This window comes from Panthera tigris, chromosome B3 (genome assembly GCF_018350195.1).
Source record: "Panthera tigris isolate Pti1 chromosome B3, P.tigris_Pti1_mat1.1, whole genome shotgun sequence".
NCBI lineage: Eukaryota > Metazoa > Chordata > Mammalia > Carnivora > Felidae > Panthera > Panthera tigris.
The window spans coordinates 61,653,945-61,672,756 of record NC_056665.1 but is presented as its reverse complement, the minus strand read 5'-3'; the positions used below and the strand labels follow the sequence as shown (position 1 = coordinate 61,672,756).

Below are 18,812 nucleotides of genomic sequence, written 5' to 3'. Positions count from 1 at the left end.
TGAACCACGAGATTATGACCCCAGCCAAAATCATGAATCAGATGCTGGGGTGCCTGGGTAGCTCAGTCAGTTGACTGTCTGACTTTGGCTCAGGTCATGATCTCAGGGTTTGTGGGTTCGAGCCCCACATGAGGCTCTGTGCTGACAGCTCAGAGCCTGGAGCCTGCTTCAGATTCTGTATCTCCCTCTCTCTCTCTGCCCCTCCCCTGCTCACATTCTGTCTCTCTCTCTCAAAAATGAATAAACATTTAAAAAAATTAAAAAAAAAAAAGAATCAGATACTCAACTGACTGAGTCCCCCAGGCGCTCCTCACATCCTCACTTTTTTTTTGGGGGGGGGGGTATTTATTTTTGAGAGAGTGAGAGACACAGAGCCCAAACAGGGGCGGGGCAGGGCAGAGACAGAGGTAGACACAGAATCCAAAGCAGGCTCCAGGCTCTGAGCTGTCAGTGCAGAGCCAGATGTGGGACTCGAATTCATAAACCATGAGATCATGATCTGAGCCAAGGTCAGACGCTTAACTGAGTCACCCAGATGCCCCTCTCAGATTGTCACTTTTAAAGTAAACAATAGGCACTCAGTGATTCTTAGGAAAAAGAAGTTTAAATTAATCTAAGAAAAACTATCACTGATTTTTCAAAAGAACAGAAAGAGACACAAGCTAGTGGATTTAGCCTTCTGCTTTTTACAATCTCAAACTTAATGTTTTACCTTTCACGCATGGCATTTTAGCAATCCAAGGATTATAGGTTGAAAGGGAATGAACAGCATTTCATTGTTAATAACCAAAAGTGCTATTTCTCTGAGTCTCATAATATGCATGGTTATGTTAGGTGTTACATAAAATTACTCATAAAAAGGGCATGTGGGTGGCTCAGTTGGTTGAGCCTCCGACTCTTGTATCGGCTCAGGTGGTGATCTTGCAGTCGTGAGGTCAAGGCCCACATCAGGCTCCAAGCTCAGTGAGGAGCCTGCTTGGGATTCTCTCTCTCCCTCTCCTTCTGCCCACCCCCCAACCCAAGCACACACGCACATACTCTCTCTCAAATAAATAAAGATGAAAAAAAATACTACTCATAAGACAAGATCTCTGCCCTTTAGCAGTTTTAAAAAGGCAACAAATAAAGTGCCACAAATGGTAGGATGTGAAACATGGCTTTTTATTTTTTTTAGTGTTTATTTTTATTTTTGAGAGACAGACTGCAAGGAGGGGAGGAGAAGAAAGAGAGGGAGACACAGAATCCAAAGCAGGCTCCAAGCTCCGAGCTGTTAGCGTGGAGCCCAATGCGGGGCTTGAACCCATGAACCGTGAGATCATGACCTGAGCCGAAGTCAGACGCTCAACCGACTGAGCCACCCAGGTGCCCCGAAACATGGCTTTTTAGATCAATTTTATACAATTGTAAGAATTTCAGATTGTTTCTGATCACAAAGGTCACAAAGGCAGTACTATATTGCTGGATAATCTACTAAGTCAGAGAATGAAGGCAAAGAGAGATCAAATAAGGTCTAGAGAGCCAGCGACATGGCAGTCTAGTGCCTTCTTTGTCATTTTAGGAGCTGTTGATATAGCTACAATTTCCAGACCTACCTGGCACCCATTCTCAGGTCTTTCATGTTGTCTGCTAGAATATGACACCTAAAATAGACACTCCCTGTGTTTTCTCTACTTCCTTAACTATACAAACTGAATAGGCACATTATAAAAGTTTGGAGAGTAATTCTCTGCTAGACTATAAACTCTGTGAGAGAACAGATTCACCACTGCACATATATCAACTAGAACAGAACTAGGAGCATGGATAGCTTAGACATTTCTTCGGTGAACCAATACATGCCACACATTGCTCCTTTCCATTTTTCATATGCAAACAATGTACATGGTTCTGAGAATATGCCTTCAGTTCTATATCCTGCTGTTTTCCACTCATAACTTTTCAAACATTTTTCTACATTGTACTCGTCATCAATTTTTGGCAGCTGTGTAAGATCTATCAAATCTACAGTAATGTCTCCTATTGTTAACTAAAGTGGTTTCTGATTTTTCACCATAAAATGATGCCAAGAGACTAGGTTCTCACAGAATTTTTTTCATATTTTGAATTGAATTATTTACGATACATACTTCAGTGTAACCCTGAGAAGTAGGCAGATAGCCAATCATAATAAAATTGATAATCTCAATAGGTAGAGGTAGTTCCTGACTCAAAGAATATTCAGCCTGTTTTCTTGCCCCCCCTTAAAAACTGATGCTGCCGAGGTTGATCCAAAGCCCATCCTATAACTTTTCAAGGCTCACTACAAACATCTTTTGACATAATTGGGATCCTCACCTGACATCTCCCAGGTCCATGAAAATGAAAATGATGTGGCAGAATACTGCTGTGGAATGCTACCAACCAGAAGGTAATATAAAAATTCTTCACGTGTCTTTGTGGGTTTTTTTTAAGATTTTATTTTTGGGACGCCTGGCTGGCTCAGGTGGTAGAGCATGTGACTCTTGATCTTGGAGTTGGAAGTTCAAGCCCCACATTAGGTGTAGAGACTACTTTAAAACATTAATTAAATTAAAGATTTTGTTTTTTTAAGTAATCTCTACACCCAACGTGGAGCTCGAACTCACGATCCCAAGATCAAGAGTCGCACACTTCACTAAGCCAGCCAGCCGCCTCTGAAATTCTTCACAGATCTAAGGTGAGAGAACAGAGCTGGGAAAGAAGACCTCAAACAGAGCCTTGATGAGCACAGCAATGATGATTATAAAAGTGAACCTATAAAGTGACAGAAGCTCTTTCCTTTTTTTCAAATTTTTTTAATTTTTAGAGACAGAGAATGAGCAGTGGGTAGGGAGGGACAGAGGGAAAGAAATCCCAATTGGGCTCCACTAAGTGCAGAGCCCAACCTGGAGCTGAATCCCACGAGCCTGGGATCATGACCTGAGTTGAAATCAAGAGTTGGACGCTCAACTGACTGAGCCACCCAGCTGCCCGTCTTTCCTTTTGAAAAGAGAAAGTACTAGAAGAGTGAAAGACATTCCAAACAAGTTATAGGACAGTGACACTGAGGTGACATCAAGAAGACAATTAAAATTAATTTGCCAGTAAATCCACAATTATTTCAAAATAAAAAGTTTAAAGTATCTTTTACCTGAAGCCAACACAGCTTCCCATGACGACACACATTAGCACCTTCTGTTGCCACACTCAGGACACTCTGCTTCTTGATGTGAAGCATCTGGGGAGAAAAAGGAAGAAAATCTCTAGGGAATAAATGTTCCAATTATGACATCATGAATGGCACAAGTAAAATGGCTAGCAATTAACAAAGTGGGATAATGTTTTCTAAACTTACAAAATTTGACTTACCCAAAACACAAGTCTGCTTCTCTCTCTCTCCTCTCTCTCTCTCTCTCACATGCACAACACTGAACATTTCTAATCCTCTTTTTATTTTTTGCAAAATTATTACACAACTGGAAAATAAATCATATTCTAGATGCTAAGAGTTGAAAACTCAGATACCTTTTGTTATCACTGATAGTATAGCAAAAGATTTCTATCTTTTTTAAAATGTTTATTTATTTATTTTGAGAGAGAAAGAGAGAGTGTGTGAGTGAACAGGGGGAGGCGCAGAGAGAGACAGAGGGAGAGAGAGAATCCTGAGCAGGCTCTGGGCTGACAGCACAGAGCCCGATGTGGGACTCAATCTCCCGAACCATGAGATTGTGACCTGAGCTGAAATTAAGAGTTGGATACTTAACGACTCAGCCACCCAGGAACCCCCAAAAGAGTTCTATCCTTATGACCAGATTCCTCATGCAAAGAACACTGCCCTGACACAGGCAATTTACTGTACCAGAAGGGAACTCACATCGTGGCTGAGTCTCACAGTATATACTGTTCAGAATGAGAGAAACAAGAACTCAATAGGTCCCTTAAAGTCTTAGATTCATTAAGTGACTCAAAACTGATGTCACGGTATTCCAAGAACACATGCTGGTCCTTCAATTATCTATAATCTTATCCTATTTCAAAACATTATACACTTCTAAAATCCTTAATCCATAATCTATGAAAACATCTATATGATACAAGATTCTCCCCATTTTACAGGCAGGCAAATTACTCAAGAATAGAAGGACATGGTAACTTTCACTAGCATGATATCTTCCTCAAGAGAGCATAGAGTGTTCTGCATTGAGTATCTTCCATCAATGATTAAAAAAAGGGACTGAATTTTAGTTCCATCCTCAGGCAATAGCAAGAAGGCTGCAGAACTTTGAAAACAAAACCTGAATTTCCCTATTGACAAGAATTTCCAACAACCTCTTCAAATTTCCAGGTTCTTACCTCATTTTTTGTTATTATCATTTGACCCTTCAAAGAATATGTTGATATATAAAGAATTCTTATAACTCAATTTAAAAATGGGCAAAGGAGGGGCACTTGGTTGGCTCAATTGGTAAAGCATGTGATTCTTTGATCTCAGGATCATGAGTTTAAGCCCCAAGTTGGGCGTGAAGCCTATGTAAAAAAAAATGGGCAAGGGAATAGACATTTCTCCAAAGAAGATATGTAAATATGCAGTAAGCACATGAAAAACGTTCAACATTATTAGCCATCATGGAAATGTAAGTCAAAACCACAATGAGATACCACTTCACACCACTAAGATGGTTACAATCAAAATGACAGATAACAAGTTTTGGTAAGAATGTGGAGAAATTGGAACCCCCATATCCTGCTGGTGGCAATGTGAAATGGTATAGCACCTTTGGAAAACAATGGTCGACTCTCAAAAAGTTAAACACAGAGTTACTAGATGATCCAGCAATTGCACTCATAAGTATCTATCCCAGAGAAATGAAAATATATGTGCAAAAAAAAACTTGTACATGAATGTTCATAGCAGCATTATTCATAATAGCCAAAAAGTAGGAAGAACTCAAATGGTGAAAGGATAAATAAAATATGGTATATCCATATAAAGGAGTATTATTTGGCAATGGAAATAAGTGAAACACTGATACATGCTATAAAATACATCAACCATGAAAATATGCTAAGCAAAAGAAGCCAGTCACGAATGACTACATATTGTATGACTCCATTTACACAAAATGTCCTAAACAGGCAAATCCATAGAGGCAGAAAAGTTGCCAGGGCTGGGGACTGGGGAGGAATGGAGGTGACACCTACCAAGTGTAGGGTTTCTTTTGGGGGTATCGAAAATGTCTACGGGTGCCTGGCCTGGCTCAGTTGGTAGAGTGACTCTTGATCTCAGGTTGTGAGTTTGAGCCCCACATTGGGTGTAGAGATTACTTTAAAAACAAAAAAACTTCAAAAAAAGGAAAATGTTTTCAAATTCTTTGTGGCATATTTACAACTCTGTAGATATGCTAAAATCCAGTGAACTATACATTTTAAATTGGTGAATTTTAGGGCATGTGAACTACATCTCATTTAAGTGGTTAAAGAAAAAAGAATCCATGGAAAGCTAATGCTCTCCCATTAAAAAAATGCACCCATGCACAAGTATAAGCTTGTATCTAAACAGAAAGCTTAATGACTCCCCTGAAATCCATCTGTGAACTGTACACTAGGCTGAATAGTTACTGTCATGTCTGAATATATGATTATAGATGCCTAAAAAGAGAATCTAGAATGAATTTTTTTAAATAGGAGTAAAAAAAATATCTGACTCACCTCTAAAACTGCCAATGGCTTTTTATCCTACTCAAGTCAAACTCAAAATCCTTATAATGTCCAAAATGCCCTGCCCGATCTTCCACCTGACCCCTTCCATTTCCTATCCTTCTTCACTGTGGTCTTGCATCCCTGCTGTTTGTTCCTCCACACAAGTGAAGTGTGCTTCATCCTCAGAGTCTTTGCACTTGATAATTATGCTTTTTTCCAAGTTCTTTACCTAAATATCCAATAGCTAGTTCCCTTCTTTGGGGTCTCTGTTCCAATGTCCTCTCTTCACAGAGGTTTTCTCTGTCCACCCTATATAAAATGGGAACTCCTTGTACTCTACTCCTCAAACCACACTTTATTTTTCTTCATAGCACTTCTCACCAGGTAATATGCAATTGTTTATTTTCTTGCATTAAAATGTAAACTCCCTGAGGGGTGGAACTTTGTCTTTATTATTTTTTTTTAATTTTTTTTAACGTTTATTTATTTTTGAGACAGAGAGAGACAGAGCATGAACAGCGGAGGGTCAGAGAGAGAGGGAGACACAGAATCTGAAACAGGCTCCAGGCTCTGAGCGGTCAGCACAGAGCCCGATGCAGGGCTCGAACTCACGGACCGCGAGATCATGACCTGAGCTGAAGTCAGACACTTAACCAACTGAGCCATCCAGGCGCCCCTGTCTTTATTATTATTTACCCCAGACCTCAGAACAAGGCCTGGCGTATAGCAGGCACTCATATATTTTGTTGAATTGTTACTTTTTTAAATTTTTAAAAATGTTCTTATTTATTTTTGAGACAGAGAGACAGAACATGAGCAGGGGAGGGGCAGAGGGAGAGGGAGACACAGAATCTGAAGCAGGCTCCAGGCTCTGAGCTGTCAGCACAGAGCCCGACACAGGGCTTGAACTCACAGACTGTGAGACCATGACCTAAGCTGAAGTCGGACGCCCAACCCACTGAGCCACCCAGGCGCCCCTATTTTGTTGAATTATTAGGGAAAATATCAATGATCCTTTAGTAAGAGACAAATTTATCAGACATAAACATGATGCCTACATGCAGACAATAGTAGGAAGGTCAATACTTACTGCAGCACCAAACTTCTGCTGGAACTGATCAATGACTGTGTATGTCACCTCCTCTTCTTCTGCAGGAGAATGATGGTAATAGGTATGTTTGTCTTCTCTGGCAATAGAATTGCCCTCCCACTAATTTTAGCCATACTCATAAATTCCTCCTCTATTGCAACTCAAAGGTCTAATGTTATTTCATTATCACCTGCGTCAGCCCATTACACAGTGAACACTCTAGCATCCTGTTTCTCAAATGAGAATAAACAAAAGCCCCACCAATGATAATCTGATGAATTAGATTATTTAATCATTTCCTGTGAAAATCCAGTAATGTTTCCCTCCTCATAGATTTATGTCTTCAATATTTTAAGACACGTCCTTTTTGAAAATCATTATTTTTAATCTTTATTTATTTTTGAGAGAGAGAGAGACAGAGTGGGAGTGGGGGAGGAACAAAGAGAAAGGGAGACACAGAATCCGAAGCAGGCTCCAGGCTCTGAGCTGTCAGCACAAAGCCCAATACAGGGCTCAAACTCATGAACCACGAGATCCTGACCTGAGCAGAAGTCATACACTCACCTAGACATGTCCTTTTTAAAAGGATGTTCATAATAATAATAAAAAAATAACAGTTTAGGGGTGCCTGGGTGGCTCAGTCAGTTAAGCGACCAACTTTTGATTTTGGCTCAGGTCATGATCTCACAGTTTGTGGGTTCAAGCCCTTTGTTGGGCTCTGTGCTGAGAACGTGGAGCCTGTTTGGGATTCTCTCTCTCTCTCTCTCTCTCTCTGCCCCTCCCCTGCTTGTGCAGGCTCTCTCTCTCAAAATAAATGAATACACTTAAAAAAAATAATGCTTTAAAACAAGTCAGTCCTGGAGATGGGCCATAGCCCACACTTTTGGATTTCTCTGGGTCCTTACTTACGTTTTTAAATCATGCAATTTAAATACTTAGAGGTATAACATAACATACAGTTTCTCTTCATCTCCAACCTTTAAAACTTTGGAGTAGCATAGGACAGTCCACACACCTGTTTTTCTCTATCCATACTCACTCTTCTGGTGATCTCATCTAGTCTCAAGGTTTTTAATATCATCTATGGGCTAACTCTTGCATTTGTATCTCCATGTCAGACCTTTCTCCTCATCTCTAGGCTTACATTCAGACTTCAGTGGACCAAAACTCTTAATCATCTCCCCAAACCTGTTCTACCCAGCATGGTTCTCATCTCAGTTAAATCACTCTCCATACTTCAGGCTACTCAGATCAAAATCCCCGAAGTCACCCTTGATTCCCTTCTTTCTCTCACATCCCCATCTAACACGCCAGTACACTGTGTTGGCTATGCCTCAACATACATCCAGAATTCCACCACTGTTTAAGATACTGCTACCACTAGGGTCCAAGCTACCGTATCAACTCGTCTTAAAATTATTTCAATAGCCTAACAGGTATTCATGCTTTCACTTTTGTCCTTCTCTCAGGATCTATATAGCATCCAGAATAACTTTGTTAAAACAGAAGTCTGATCATGTTATTCTTCTGCTCGATACTATCCAGTGGGAAGTAGAAATTTTTTTAAATGTCATTTATAATAATATAAAATGTGAAATACTTAGGGATAAATACAGCAAAAGATGTGTAGAACTTATAACTGAGAACTACAAAACACTGCTGAGAAATTAAAGATCTCAGGGATGGATACATGGGGTTAAGAGACTGGAATACTCAATTTTGTTAAGATGCCAATATTCCCCAAACTGATCTACTAATTTCATTGCAATCCCAGTAAAAATTTCAAAGGTTTTTTGGCAACCTGATTCTAAAATTCATGGGGAAGGGGAGCCTGGATGGCTCAGTTGGTTAGGCAACAGACTTCGGCTCAGGTCATGATCTCATAGTTTGTGAGTTAAAGCCCCGCATCCGGCTCTGTAGTGACAGCTCAGAGCCTGGAGCCTGCTTTAGATTCTGTGTCTTCCCCTCTCTTTACCCCTCCCCTGCTCACACTCTGTGTCTCTCTGTCTCTCAATAATAAATAAACATTAAAAAAAATTAAAATTCATGGGAAATGCAAAGAACATAGTATATCCAAAACAACTCTGAAGAAGAACAAAGTTGGAGAACTAACACTACCTGATTTTAAGATCTATCATCAATCAATAGTAAACAAAACAGTTTTTTAAAAAGCAGTGAACAAAATAGTCTTGTATTGGTATAAATACAGAAAAATAGATCAATCTAACAGAATATAGCATCCAGAAATAAACCTACATATATATAGAAAACTAATTTTTGACAAAGGTGCAAAGGTAATTTTAGAAAATAACAGTCTTTTCAAAAAAGGGTACTGGAACAATTGGCTATTCTCATCCAACAACAAAACAAAACAAAGCAAAACAAAACAACAAATGCTGATCCATACTTCACATCGTGTACAAAAATTAAGTAAAAATGGATCCTAGACCTGAATGTAAGCTGAAATCATGAAGCTTCTAGAAGAAAACATAGGAGAAAACCTCTGTGACTGAGGAAAAAACTTCTTGATATCCAAAGTACAATCCATAAAAGAAAAAAATGTATAAATTATACTTTACCAAAACTAAAAATGTCTGCTCTTTGAGACATACTTTAAGAGAATAAAAAGACAAATTACAGACTTGCAGAAATATTTGTAAGCACATATTTGAGGAAAGATTTATATCCAGAATATATAAAGAACTCCAACACTGAATAATAATAAAACAATCCAGTAAGAAAATGTGCAATAGATATGAACAGACATTTCACCAAAAATATTCAGGCAGAAAATAAGGACACGAAAAGATCCTTAACATTCTTAGTCATTAGAGAAATGATAAAACCAAAAATCTTCCAATGGCTTTTCTTCTCATTTCAGAGTAGAAGCTTGAGTCTCTTCAATGATCTACAGTGACCTCCATGATAGGCCTACCCGACTTCATCTATCTTTCTCTTTGCTCCAGCTACACTGATCTTGCTATTCCTTCAAGATCCTGGCACGTTCCTATCTCAGGGCCTTAGTAGTTCTTCTTTTTTCTGCCTAAAAAACATTTCCCTCAGATACACACTGCTCAATCCTTCATCTCCTCAGGCCTTTGCTCAAATGTCACCATTTCAGTGAGGCCTGTCCTGAACACGCTAAAATTGTAAAACCACTCTCTTCACACACTCTTTCCCTTTTTTCTATTTTTTTTCTCCTTAGCATTTGGCACCAGCATACTATATTTTATATTGATTTATCTTATTTAGTGTCTGCTTCCTATAATGGAGCTCAACGAGGGCAGAGATACTACACTTCAGTATCCTCAATGTCTGGTATATAGTACACCCTAAAATATTAAATAAATAAATGAATCACAGTATTTTATCTTAATTCAGAGCCTAGAAGCAATGGCCCTGCTGAACATTCCATACAGAACCTTGACTCACAGTTACGTCAACTCTGAAGAGTTCTAGGCCACGATAGAGCTAGCCTAGACAATTCAGAGCCCCAGTACTTACCTGATGGGCTATACTTGAGGTGATTCAGCAGAGAGGTGGTTGGTGACTCAGGGACAGGAGAAGAAGGCTCACATATGTTTAGATCTTCACCTTTCATTTTATCCATCTTTGTTCTTTCTGTATTTAGACTATGCTTACAAAAAACAACACTCAGGTGAACTTGTTCTTTGTTTGCTGATGCCTTACACAGATTTAGCCACATATTGATTTAAAGGTGCCATCAAAAGATAGAGGAAACATCTATTTCTTCTCATTTCTATTACCTCAGGCCATTTGAGGAATTATTTAGATCATGAATTAGAGATAAGGCTTTCTACCCTAATGTGTACATTTGGGTAAGATAACAATTAAGAAAATTACTCCATCATACCTAACAGAAGATGCCTTTTCTCTCTCTGCACCTTGTTCCACTTCATCCAGCAGTTCCACTGTAAAATAACCAAATGGATTCCAACAGAGGGTTCAATCTGAAAGCAATTAACCACTCCCCTTCCACCCATAGTCTAATGAGGTATCACAAACAGTACTTGGAAATGAAACGTTAGTCCATAGACGTCTTCATCAGGCAGCAATAAATAGAGCAGAAAAGCCTACCCAAAGTACTGAAGATACCTAATATCTCCCTGCCAACCGAGCTTCCTTGGTCATTTAGAAGGAATAGAACATGCTCTACATTTTCTCTTTACCCTTTTGTTCCAGGGCACCTTTGTGCCTCTGCAGATTGGTTCCAGAGATTTTCTTTCCTATTCATTCCCACCACTGATACATCTTTCCTTACACTGTGTACTCTTTGGATGTTTTCTCTCAAATCATTCACAGATCTCACAGACTGCTGCCTTAATAAATAGTTCAGTGACAGTAAAAGCAGTAAAAGCTAGACTAGGAATCACCAAAAAAATATGAGAGAAACCTTTCACAGATTCTGAAACAACTTATTTTTAATCTAACAGTGCAGGCAATATTGTTATTATTGATTCTAAGATGTACATTTTAAACAGCTCTGAAATTGGATATTATTTATAATAAGTGCACATGACAGTTTAATTGGCAGCTTTTTCTTTCTTAGGATGTGAAAAGTAATAGTGCACGGGGGCACCTCGGTGGCTCAGTCGGTTGAGCGTCCGACTTGAGCTCAGGTCATGATCTCGCAGTTGACGAGTTCAAGCCCTGCGTTGGGCTCTGTGCTGACAGCTCAGAGCCTGGAGCCTGCTTCATATTCTGTGTCTCCCTCTCTCTCTGCCCCTCCCCCACTCATGCTGAGTCTCTGTCTCAAAAATAAAGATAAACATTAAAAAAAATTTTTTTAATAGTGCACTTTATAATTAATGGCATTTTAGAGTCAATTAAGTATACATAGGTACTAGTCAGAGAAAATCCACTAAGGGGCCATACTATGTTCCAAATGTCTCCTTCCCCTGCACTATCTAGATGTGTTGAGTCTTGGGCAGAGAAAGTGAAAGTCATTGAAAATATTGAGTAGTCAATTATTATTCTTCATTTTATTTTATTTTTTTTAATTTTTTAAAAATTTTTTTAACGTTTATTTATTTTTGAGACAGAGACAGAGCATGAATGGGGGAGGGTCAGAGAGAGGGACCACGAGATCATGACCTGAGCCGAAGTCGGCCGCTTAACCGACTGAGCCACCCAGGCGCCCCTCATTTTATTTTTTTTAATTTATTTTTTTAATTTAATGTTTACTTATTTTTGAGAGAGAGAGAGACAGAGCATGAGCAGCAGACAAGCAGACAGCGAGGGAGACACAGAATCTGAAGCAGGCTCCAGGCTCTGAGCTGTCAGCACAGACCCCGATGTGGGGCTCGAACTCAAGAGCTGTGAGATCATGACCTGAGCCAAAGTTGGATGCTCAACCAACTGAGTCACCTAGGGGCCCATTTAAATTTATTTTTGTTTGTTTGAGGTTTTATTTAAATTCTAGTTAGTTATCACTTTAATAATTCTTATTCAAAGTGCTTTTCAGGGAGAGTGGAAAAAGTCTCAATCCGTGGCTGACTGAACCACAGGGAAAAGAAGGAGAAGACTGCCCTTTGAACTTAAAAATTATGAAAAAATGCCAAGTCTTGAGAAAGGATTTAGGAAGAGATGAAATCCACATGTCCAGTTCACAAAGCTGGTCAGTGGTTAGCCCTCTCTTGAGTTAGGGAGATAGTAGTAGTGATTCCTTTGCCTCTCTTTGCAAACCCACCCACAGCCTAGCTTTGTTGCAGTCCAGAGCTTTGATCCAGGGCAAAGGCTAATAGAACACAATTAGGAATCCCACTACATAGGGGCACCTGGGTGGCTTAGTTGGTTAAGCATTTGACTCTCAGTTTTGGCTCAGGTAGTAATCTCACAGACTGAGCCCCGTGTCGGGGTCTGTACCGTAAGTGCGGAGCCTGCTTGGGATTCTTTCTCTCCCCCTCTCTCTCAAAATAAAAAAAATGAACTTTAAAAAAGGAATGTAGGGGCACCTGGGTGGCTCGGTCGGTTGGGTGTCCGACTTCAGCTCAGGTCATGATCTCGCGGTTTGTGAGTTCGAGCCCCGCATTGAGCTCTGTGTTGACAGCTCAGAGCCTGGAACCTGCTTCGGATTCTGTGTCTCCCTCTCTCTCTGCCCCTCCCTTGCTCATGCTCTGTCTCTCTCTTCTGTCAAAAATAAATAAACATTAAAAAAAAAAAAGGAATCTAGTTTCAAAAAAAAAAAAAAAAAGAATCCCACTATGGGGCACCTGTCTGGCTCAGTTGTTAACATGTGACTCTTGATCTCAGGAAGTGAGTCTGAACCCCATGTTGGGTGTAGAGATTACTTAAAATCTTTTATTTTTTTTAAAGAAAGAATCCCACTACTACTACCACCATCACAGCCATTACAAAAAGGTGTTCAAGGGACAGAGAGTGTTTATAGTAGCATACTCAGTGAGAAAGGACAGATAGCTGGTTGCCTTGAAGTAGGGCTAGATTGGCAGTCATTAATTTGGTGAGACCTTCATCTCTCTGAATTCTACTCTCACAAAACAAAGTAATCTTTCAAACAGCAGTAATCTGTCATCTACAGGAGTCCTTCCTTCCCTTTCCTCATATCTGCCCCACTGGTAAGAAATGAACAGCTCCACAAGGTCCCCGATCTCCCATTCTCCCCACATCGATCTTTACTCTTACTTGGAAGGCTTTCTGCTTTAGACTTCTTGAAAGGAGGAACAGTTCTTGCTCCCCTTTTCTCTTATCCTATTTGGCTTTTTGGAAGCACACTGACCAAAAGAGCTTCCATATCTACTCTTTTTTTGGCAAACAAGTGGACCTACTCTTGCTAAATGGCTTTTGCTGGCAGAAATGAAGAAGAGAGCTGCAAAATAAACAAACAAAAACCCCAAAAAACAGAACAACAAAACAAAAACAAAATAAAAAACAGAGCTTCTTCTTGCAATTCTAAAATCCATAAATCTCTGAAAACCAAAAATTGTATCTCTTTTTGGCAGCAAAACCTGAACTGACATACTATTTATATTCCTATTTTATTCTACTTAGGAGGATTATCTGCAGTTTCCCGGTTTTATTACAGAGTTGTTCCCAGATCCACTTCCAATGTTAATGTAATATTAAACAGTATCTAGTTGGTGTTAGGGTTTCCAAAAATGCAGAATTGTGAATTCTGAAACATTTGGTCCTCAGGTTTCAGATAAGGGACTGCAAATGTACTGTGAATCTGTACTGTTAAAGTTAATTGCTGAGCAAGATTCTTTTCTGTTCAGATTCCTAACTGCCTACTGGCTGAGTCTCTAGTAACAAGCAGTACTGGTCCTCACATTGTAAAACTAAGATGATTAAAATTCTCTAGAACTGTTCTGTTCATAGTACCTTCCGAGAAAGTAAGATGAAGTTCAATTCTCAAATACCAACTTTAAGGGTTCATACACAGGGGCACCTGGGTGGCTCAGTCATTTAAGCATCCGACTTCGGCTCAGGCCGTGATCTCATGGTTTGTGAATTTGAGCCCCGCATCAGGCTCTGTGCTGACAGCTCAGAGCCTGGAGCCTGCTTCAGATTCTGTGTCTCCCTCTCTCTCTCTCTGCCCCTCCCCCATTCACACTCTGTCTCTGTCTCTCTCAAAAATAAACATTAAAAAATTTTTTTAAAATTCATAAATGTAATATTAAAGGCAATACAATATCTCATATGTTTTCAAATGTTGGAATGAGGTGGAGCCATGAGTTTACTGCTACTGCAAATCCCAATCCCTGCAGTCAGGGAACATGCACCTCTCACCGTTCACAATCTCGTGCCCAAAAAACATCTTCACTCCTGGAACACTTCGACCAGTCTCCACATTCTTCACTGTTACAGAAAATGATTCATTTAGTTATTAAAAAAGATAATATTTTCCTAAAATTTTAAGAAAATAATGCCCCCCAAAAGTGCCATATCTGAGTTTTATAAAAATCCTCAAATTATTTTCCCCCAAGAAATGAAGAGTCAATAATAAATTACAAAGCTATAATCTTGTAACAAATGGTATAAAGAACAGATTGGGGGTGCCTGGGTGGCTCAGTTGCTTAAGCAACAAACTCTTGGCTTTCGCTCAGGTCCTAATCACATGGTTCGTGAGTTTGAGCCCTGCGTTGGCCTCCACACCTGGCAGCACGAGGCCTGCTTGGGATTTTCTCTCTTCTCTCTCTGTCCTTCCTCTACTCACACTCTCTGAAAATAAATAAATAAACTTAAAAAAAAAAAAAAAAAAGAACAGAGGGAACAACGGTCCAAGAGGAACTTAAAGGGCAGTGGTAGCAGAGTGAATTTAAACTTCTCCCAAGAATTATTCTAAGGCTCTTGAGGCTAAGGACTATCTATTTATTATATTACTATTGGTTTTTTTTTTCCACCTAATTCTGGATAAAATTTTAAGGCAGTTGAGTACTTCTAGAGTCCACACCCTGTTTCCTGTCAGGCTACCTGCTCACAAGTACTGGTAAGGACAATAATCCAACTCCTGGCTCAAATACAGAGCTCTTACATGAGTAGATAGGTGAGTTAGGGAGAAGTTTAGATGTCATGTCTAAAATGATGTCGCTTTTCTAATTTTTTTTTAATGTTTATTTTTGAGAAAGAGAAGAAAAGACAGAGCATAAGATGGGGAGGGGCAGAGAGAGAGGGGGACACAGAATCTGAAGCTGGCTACAGGCTCTGAGTTGTCAATGTGGGGCTCAAACCCACATGAGATCATGACCTGAGCCAAAGTTGGATGCTTAACTGACTGAACCACCCAGGCATCCCTGGTGTCACTTTTCTAGACGGAAGTGCTCCCAGCAGTTGTATATTTCCATTCTGCTCAGCAATCCAAAATAATCGAGTTTCACCCTCACTATTCCACTGAATATATTCTTACTGAGGTCAAAAATCACCAACTGCCTATTTTTCAAATCTAAAAAAAAAATGTTTATAGTCTTATCACCCTTGTCTCTCATGTATCCTTTGACAATACTGTTCTCTCCTTTCTTCTTTGCCTTATAGGACACACTTCAAGTTTAGTTCTTTTCCTACTAATTTCCTAGAGCTATCATACTGAGCATACTGAACTAGGCACTATGCTAATTATTTGCCCAAATTCGACTCTCCAGTAACATAGCGAGAGAGGCATTTCATTCTCTCTGTTATGGAAGAATGTGAGACTCAGAAAAGTTAAATAACTTGTTTAAGGTCACACTACTAAGAAAAGACAGGGTCAGGATTCAAACCTTGGCCTCAGTTATTTTAATACACAACTCCTAACCAATGTTACACTGTCTCCCTCATTTGCTCCTCCCAATCTCTTTACCCGCCTCTACCACCTCTGACATCCTGACACCATTTTTTTTAAGTAATCTCTATACCTAATGTGGGACTCAAACTCATGACCCCGAGATCAAGAGTCATTTGGCTCTTCCAAATGAGCTAGCCAGGCACCCCCAACATTCACTATTTCTACAACATGGATTATTTCTCTCAGTTCCACTCACATTTCCTAGGAGACTGACTGTAACATTCTCAAACTGAAATCATTACCTCCTCCCAGTATAACCAACAAACTTTCTCTTCCCATTTCTATCAATTAATAGTACTATACATGTAATCTTCTGAGTCAGTCATAAATGTAGGAGTCCTTTTCCATTGCTCTCTAATTATCCAATTGATTACCAGGTTACTTATCCCATCTCTTATGTATTCCTAGAATCTGTCTCTCTCTTTTCCTTTCCTTGCTGAACCTTAGCTATGACCACTATCATTTTCCCTTTATTGGATCCCTTGGTTGTCAAACTAGTTCCCTGTCTATGCTCTCTGCCTATAGTTTCTCCCTACTTCAATCCTTCCTGCCGTCATAGTAAAAATACTCCTGCTTTGTTCAAATAGTATACAAAATTAGTAAACAAGTGTCAAGAAATACGTTCAACTTCTTTAGAAATATTTTATAAACAGGCTAAAATGAAATAGCACTTTTTACCTATAAAACTAGCAAGAATTTAGGAAAGATACACATCAGCAATTTTTTAAAAATATCCAACGTTACTGAGTATCACTTGCACATAGCTAGTAGTGAAGTAGAAAGGCATAACCCTTTAGAAAAACTATTTGGAAATATGCATCAAAAATATTTAAAATATCTATAACTTTTACCTAGTAATTTCACTTGTAGGAACTATTCCTAAGAAAATAATTATAAATTATAACAAGTATTAGAGCACCAAGTATTGGCTTAGTCAGTTAAGTGTCCTACTCTTGATCTTAGGGTTGTGAGTTCAAGCCCCACATTGGGCACCGTGCTGGGCATGAAGTCTACTTAAAAAAAAAAAAATGCGGGGCGCCTGGGTGGCGCAGTCGGTTAAGCGTCCGACTTCAGCCAGGTCACGATCTCACGGTCCGTGAGTTCGAGCCCCGCGTCAGGCTCTGGGCTGACGGCTCGGAGCCTGGAGCCTGTTTCCGATTCTGTGTCTCCCTCTCTCTCTGCTCCTCCCCCGTTCATGCTCTGTCTCTCTCTGTCCCAAAAATAAAAAACGTTGAAAAAAAAATTTAAAAAAAATGCGTATATACATATATAAGTATACATATATATATATGTATATAAGTGTGTATATATATGTGTGTGTGTGTATATATATATATACACACACAGATATATATAATAACAACATTAAATTGTACTTCATAATGTGTTACAATGTATATATAATCTACAAATAAAAATTTTATTTTATAATTATAAAATACACTAAATTTTTTTTTTTTTTTTTTACAAAATGTTTATTTTTGAGAGAGAAATAGAGTGACAGAAAGAGAGTGTGTGTGTATACACAGGGCACAGAGACAGGGAGACAGAGAATACGAAGCAGGCTCCACACTGCCAGTGCAGAGTCTGGCACAGGGCTTGAAATCACAAACCATGAGATCATGACCTGAGCCAAAATCAGACGCTTAACCAATTAAGGTACTCAGGTGTTCCTATAGTAAATATTTTTAAAACTATACTGTAAAATGTTTAGCTATTAAAATCCTCAACAAGATATTAGCCAACAAGATCCAACAATACATTAAAAAAATTATTCACCAAGACCAAGTGAGATTTATACCTGGGATGCAGGGCTGGTTCAATATCTGCAAAACAATCAATGTGATTCATCATATCAATAAAAGAAAGGACAAGAACCATATGATCCTCTCAACAGATGCAGAGAAAGCATTTGAGAAAATACAGCAATGTTTCTTGATAAAAACCCTCAAGAAAGTAGGGATAGAAGGATCATACCTTGAGATCATAAAAGGCATATATGAAAGACCCAACGCTAATATCATCCTCCATGGGGAAAAACTGGGAGCTTTCCCTCTAAGGTCAGGAACAAGACAGGGATGTCCACTCTTGCCACGGTTATTCAACATAGTATTAGAAGTCTTAGCCTCAGCCATCTGATAACACAAAGAAATAAAAGGCATCCAAATCATCCAGGAGGAGGTCAAACTTCCACTCTTTGCAGATGACATGACACACTACATGGAAAACCCAAAAGATTCCACACAAAAACTGCTAGAACTGATTCATGAGTTCAGCAAAGTTGCAGGATATAAAATCAATGCACAGAAATCACTTGCATTCCTATACACCAACAATGAAGCAACAGAAAGAGAAATCAAGGAATCAATCTCATTTACAACTGCACCAAAAACCATAAAATACCTAGAAATAAATCTAACCAAAGAGGTGAAAAATCTATACACTGAAAACTACAGAAAGCCTATAAAAGAAATTGAGGAAGACATAAAAAAATGGAAAAATATTCCATGCTCCTGGATAGGAAGAACAAATACTGTTAAAATATCAATACTATCCAAAGCAATCTACATATTCAATGCAATATTTATCAAAATAATACCAGCATTCTTCACAGAGCTAGAACAAATGATCCTAAAATTTGTATGGAACCAGAAAAGACCCCAAATAGCCAAAGCAATCTTGAAAAAGAAAACCAAAGCAGGAGGAATCACAACCCCGAACTTCAAG

General features: G+C 39.1%; 1 protein-coding gene across 5 annotated transcripts in view; it reads right to left on the bottom strand.

Annotated features, from left to right (window-relative positions):
• The window catches only part of EXD1 (exonuclease 3'-5' domain containing 1), a 37,850-nt gene that overhangs the window by 11,898 nt on the left and 7,140 nt on the right, over window positions 1-18,812 (bottom strand). For all 5 annotated transcript variants that reach the window (XM_042989125.1, XM_042989124.1, XM_042989123.1 and 2 more), the window contains exons 3-7: window positions 14,555-14,623; window positions 10,662-10,719; window positions 10,292-10,419; window positions 6,788-6,846; window positions 3,149-3,235 (exon numbers count right to left, since the gene is read on the bottom strand). In XM_042989125.1, coding sequence (XP_042845059.1) covers window positions 3,149-3,235; window positions 6,788-6,846; window positions 10,292-10,419; window positions 10,662-10,719; window positions 14,555-14,623 — 401 coding nt within the window. The remainder of the gene's footprint in view (window positions 1-3,148; window positions 3,236-6,787; window positions 6,847-10,291; window positions 10,420-10,661; window positions 10,720-14,554; window positions 14,624-18,812) is intronic.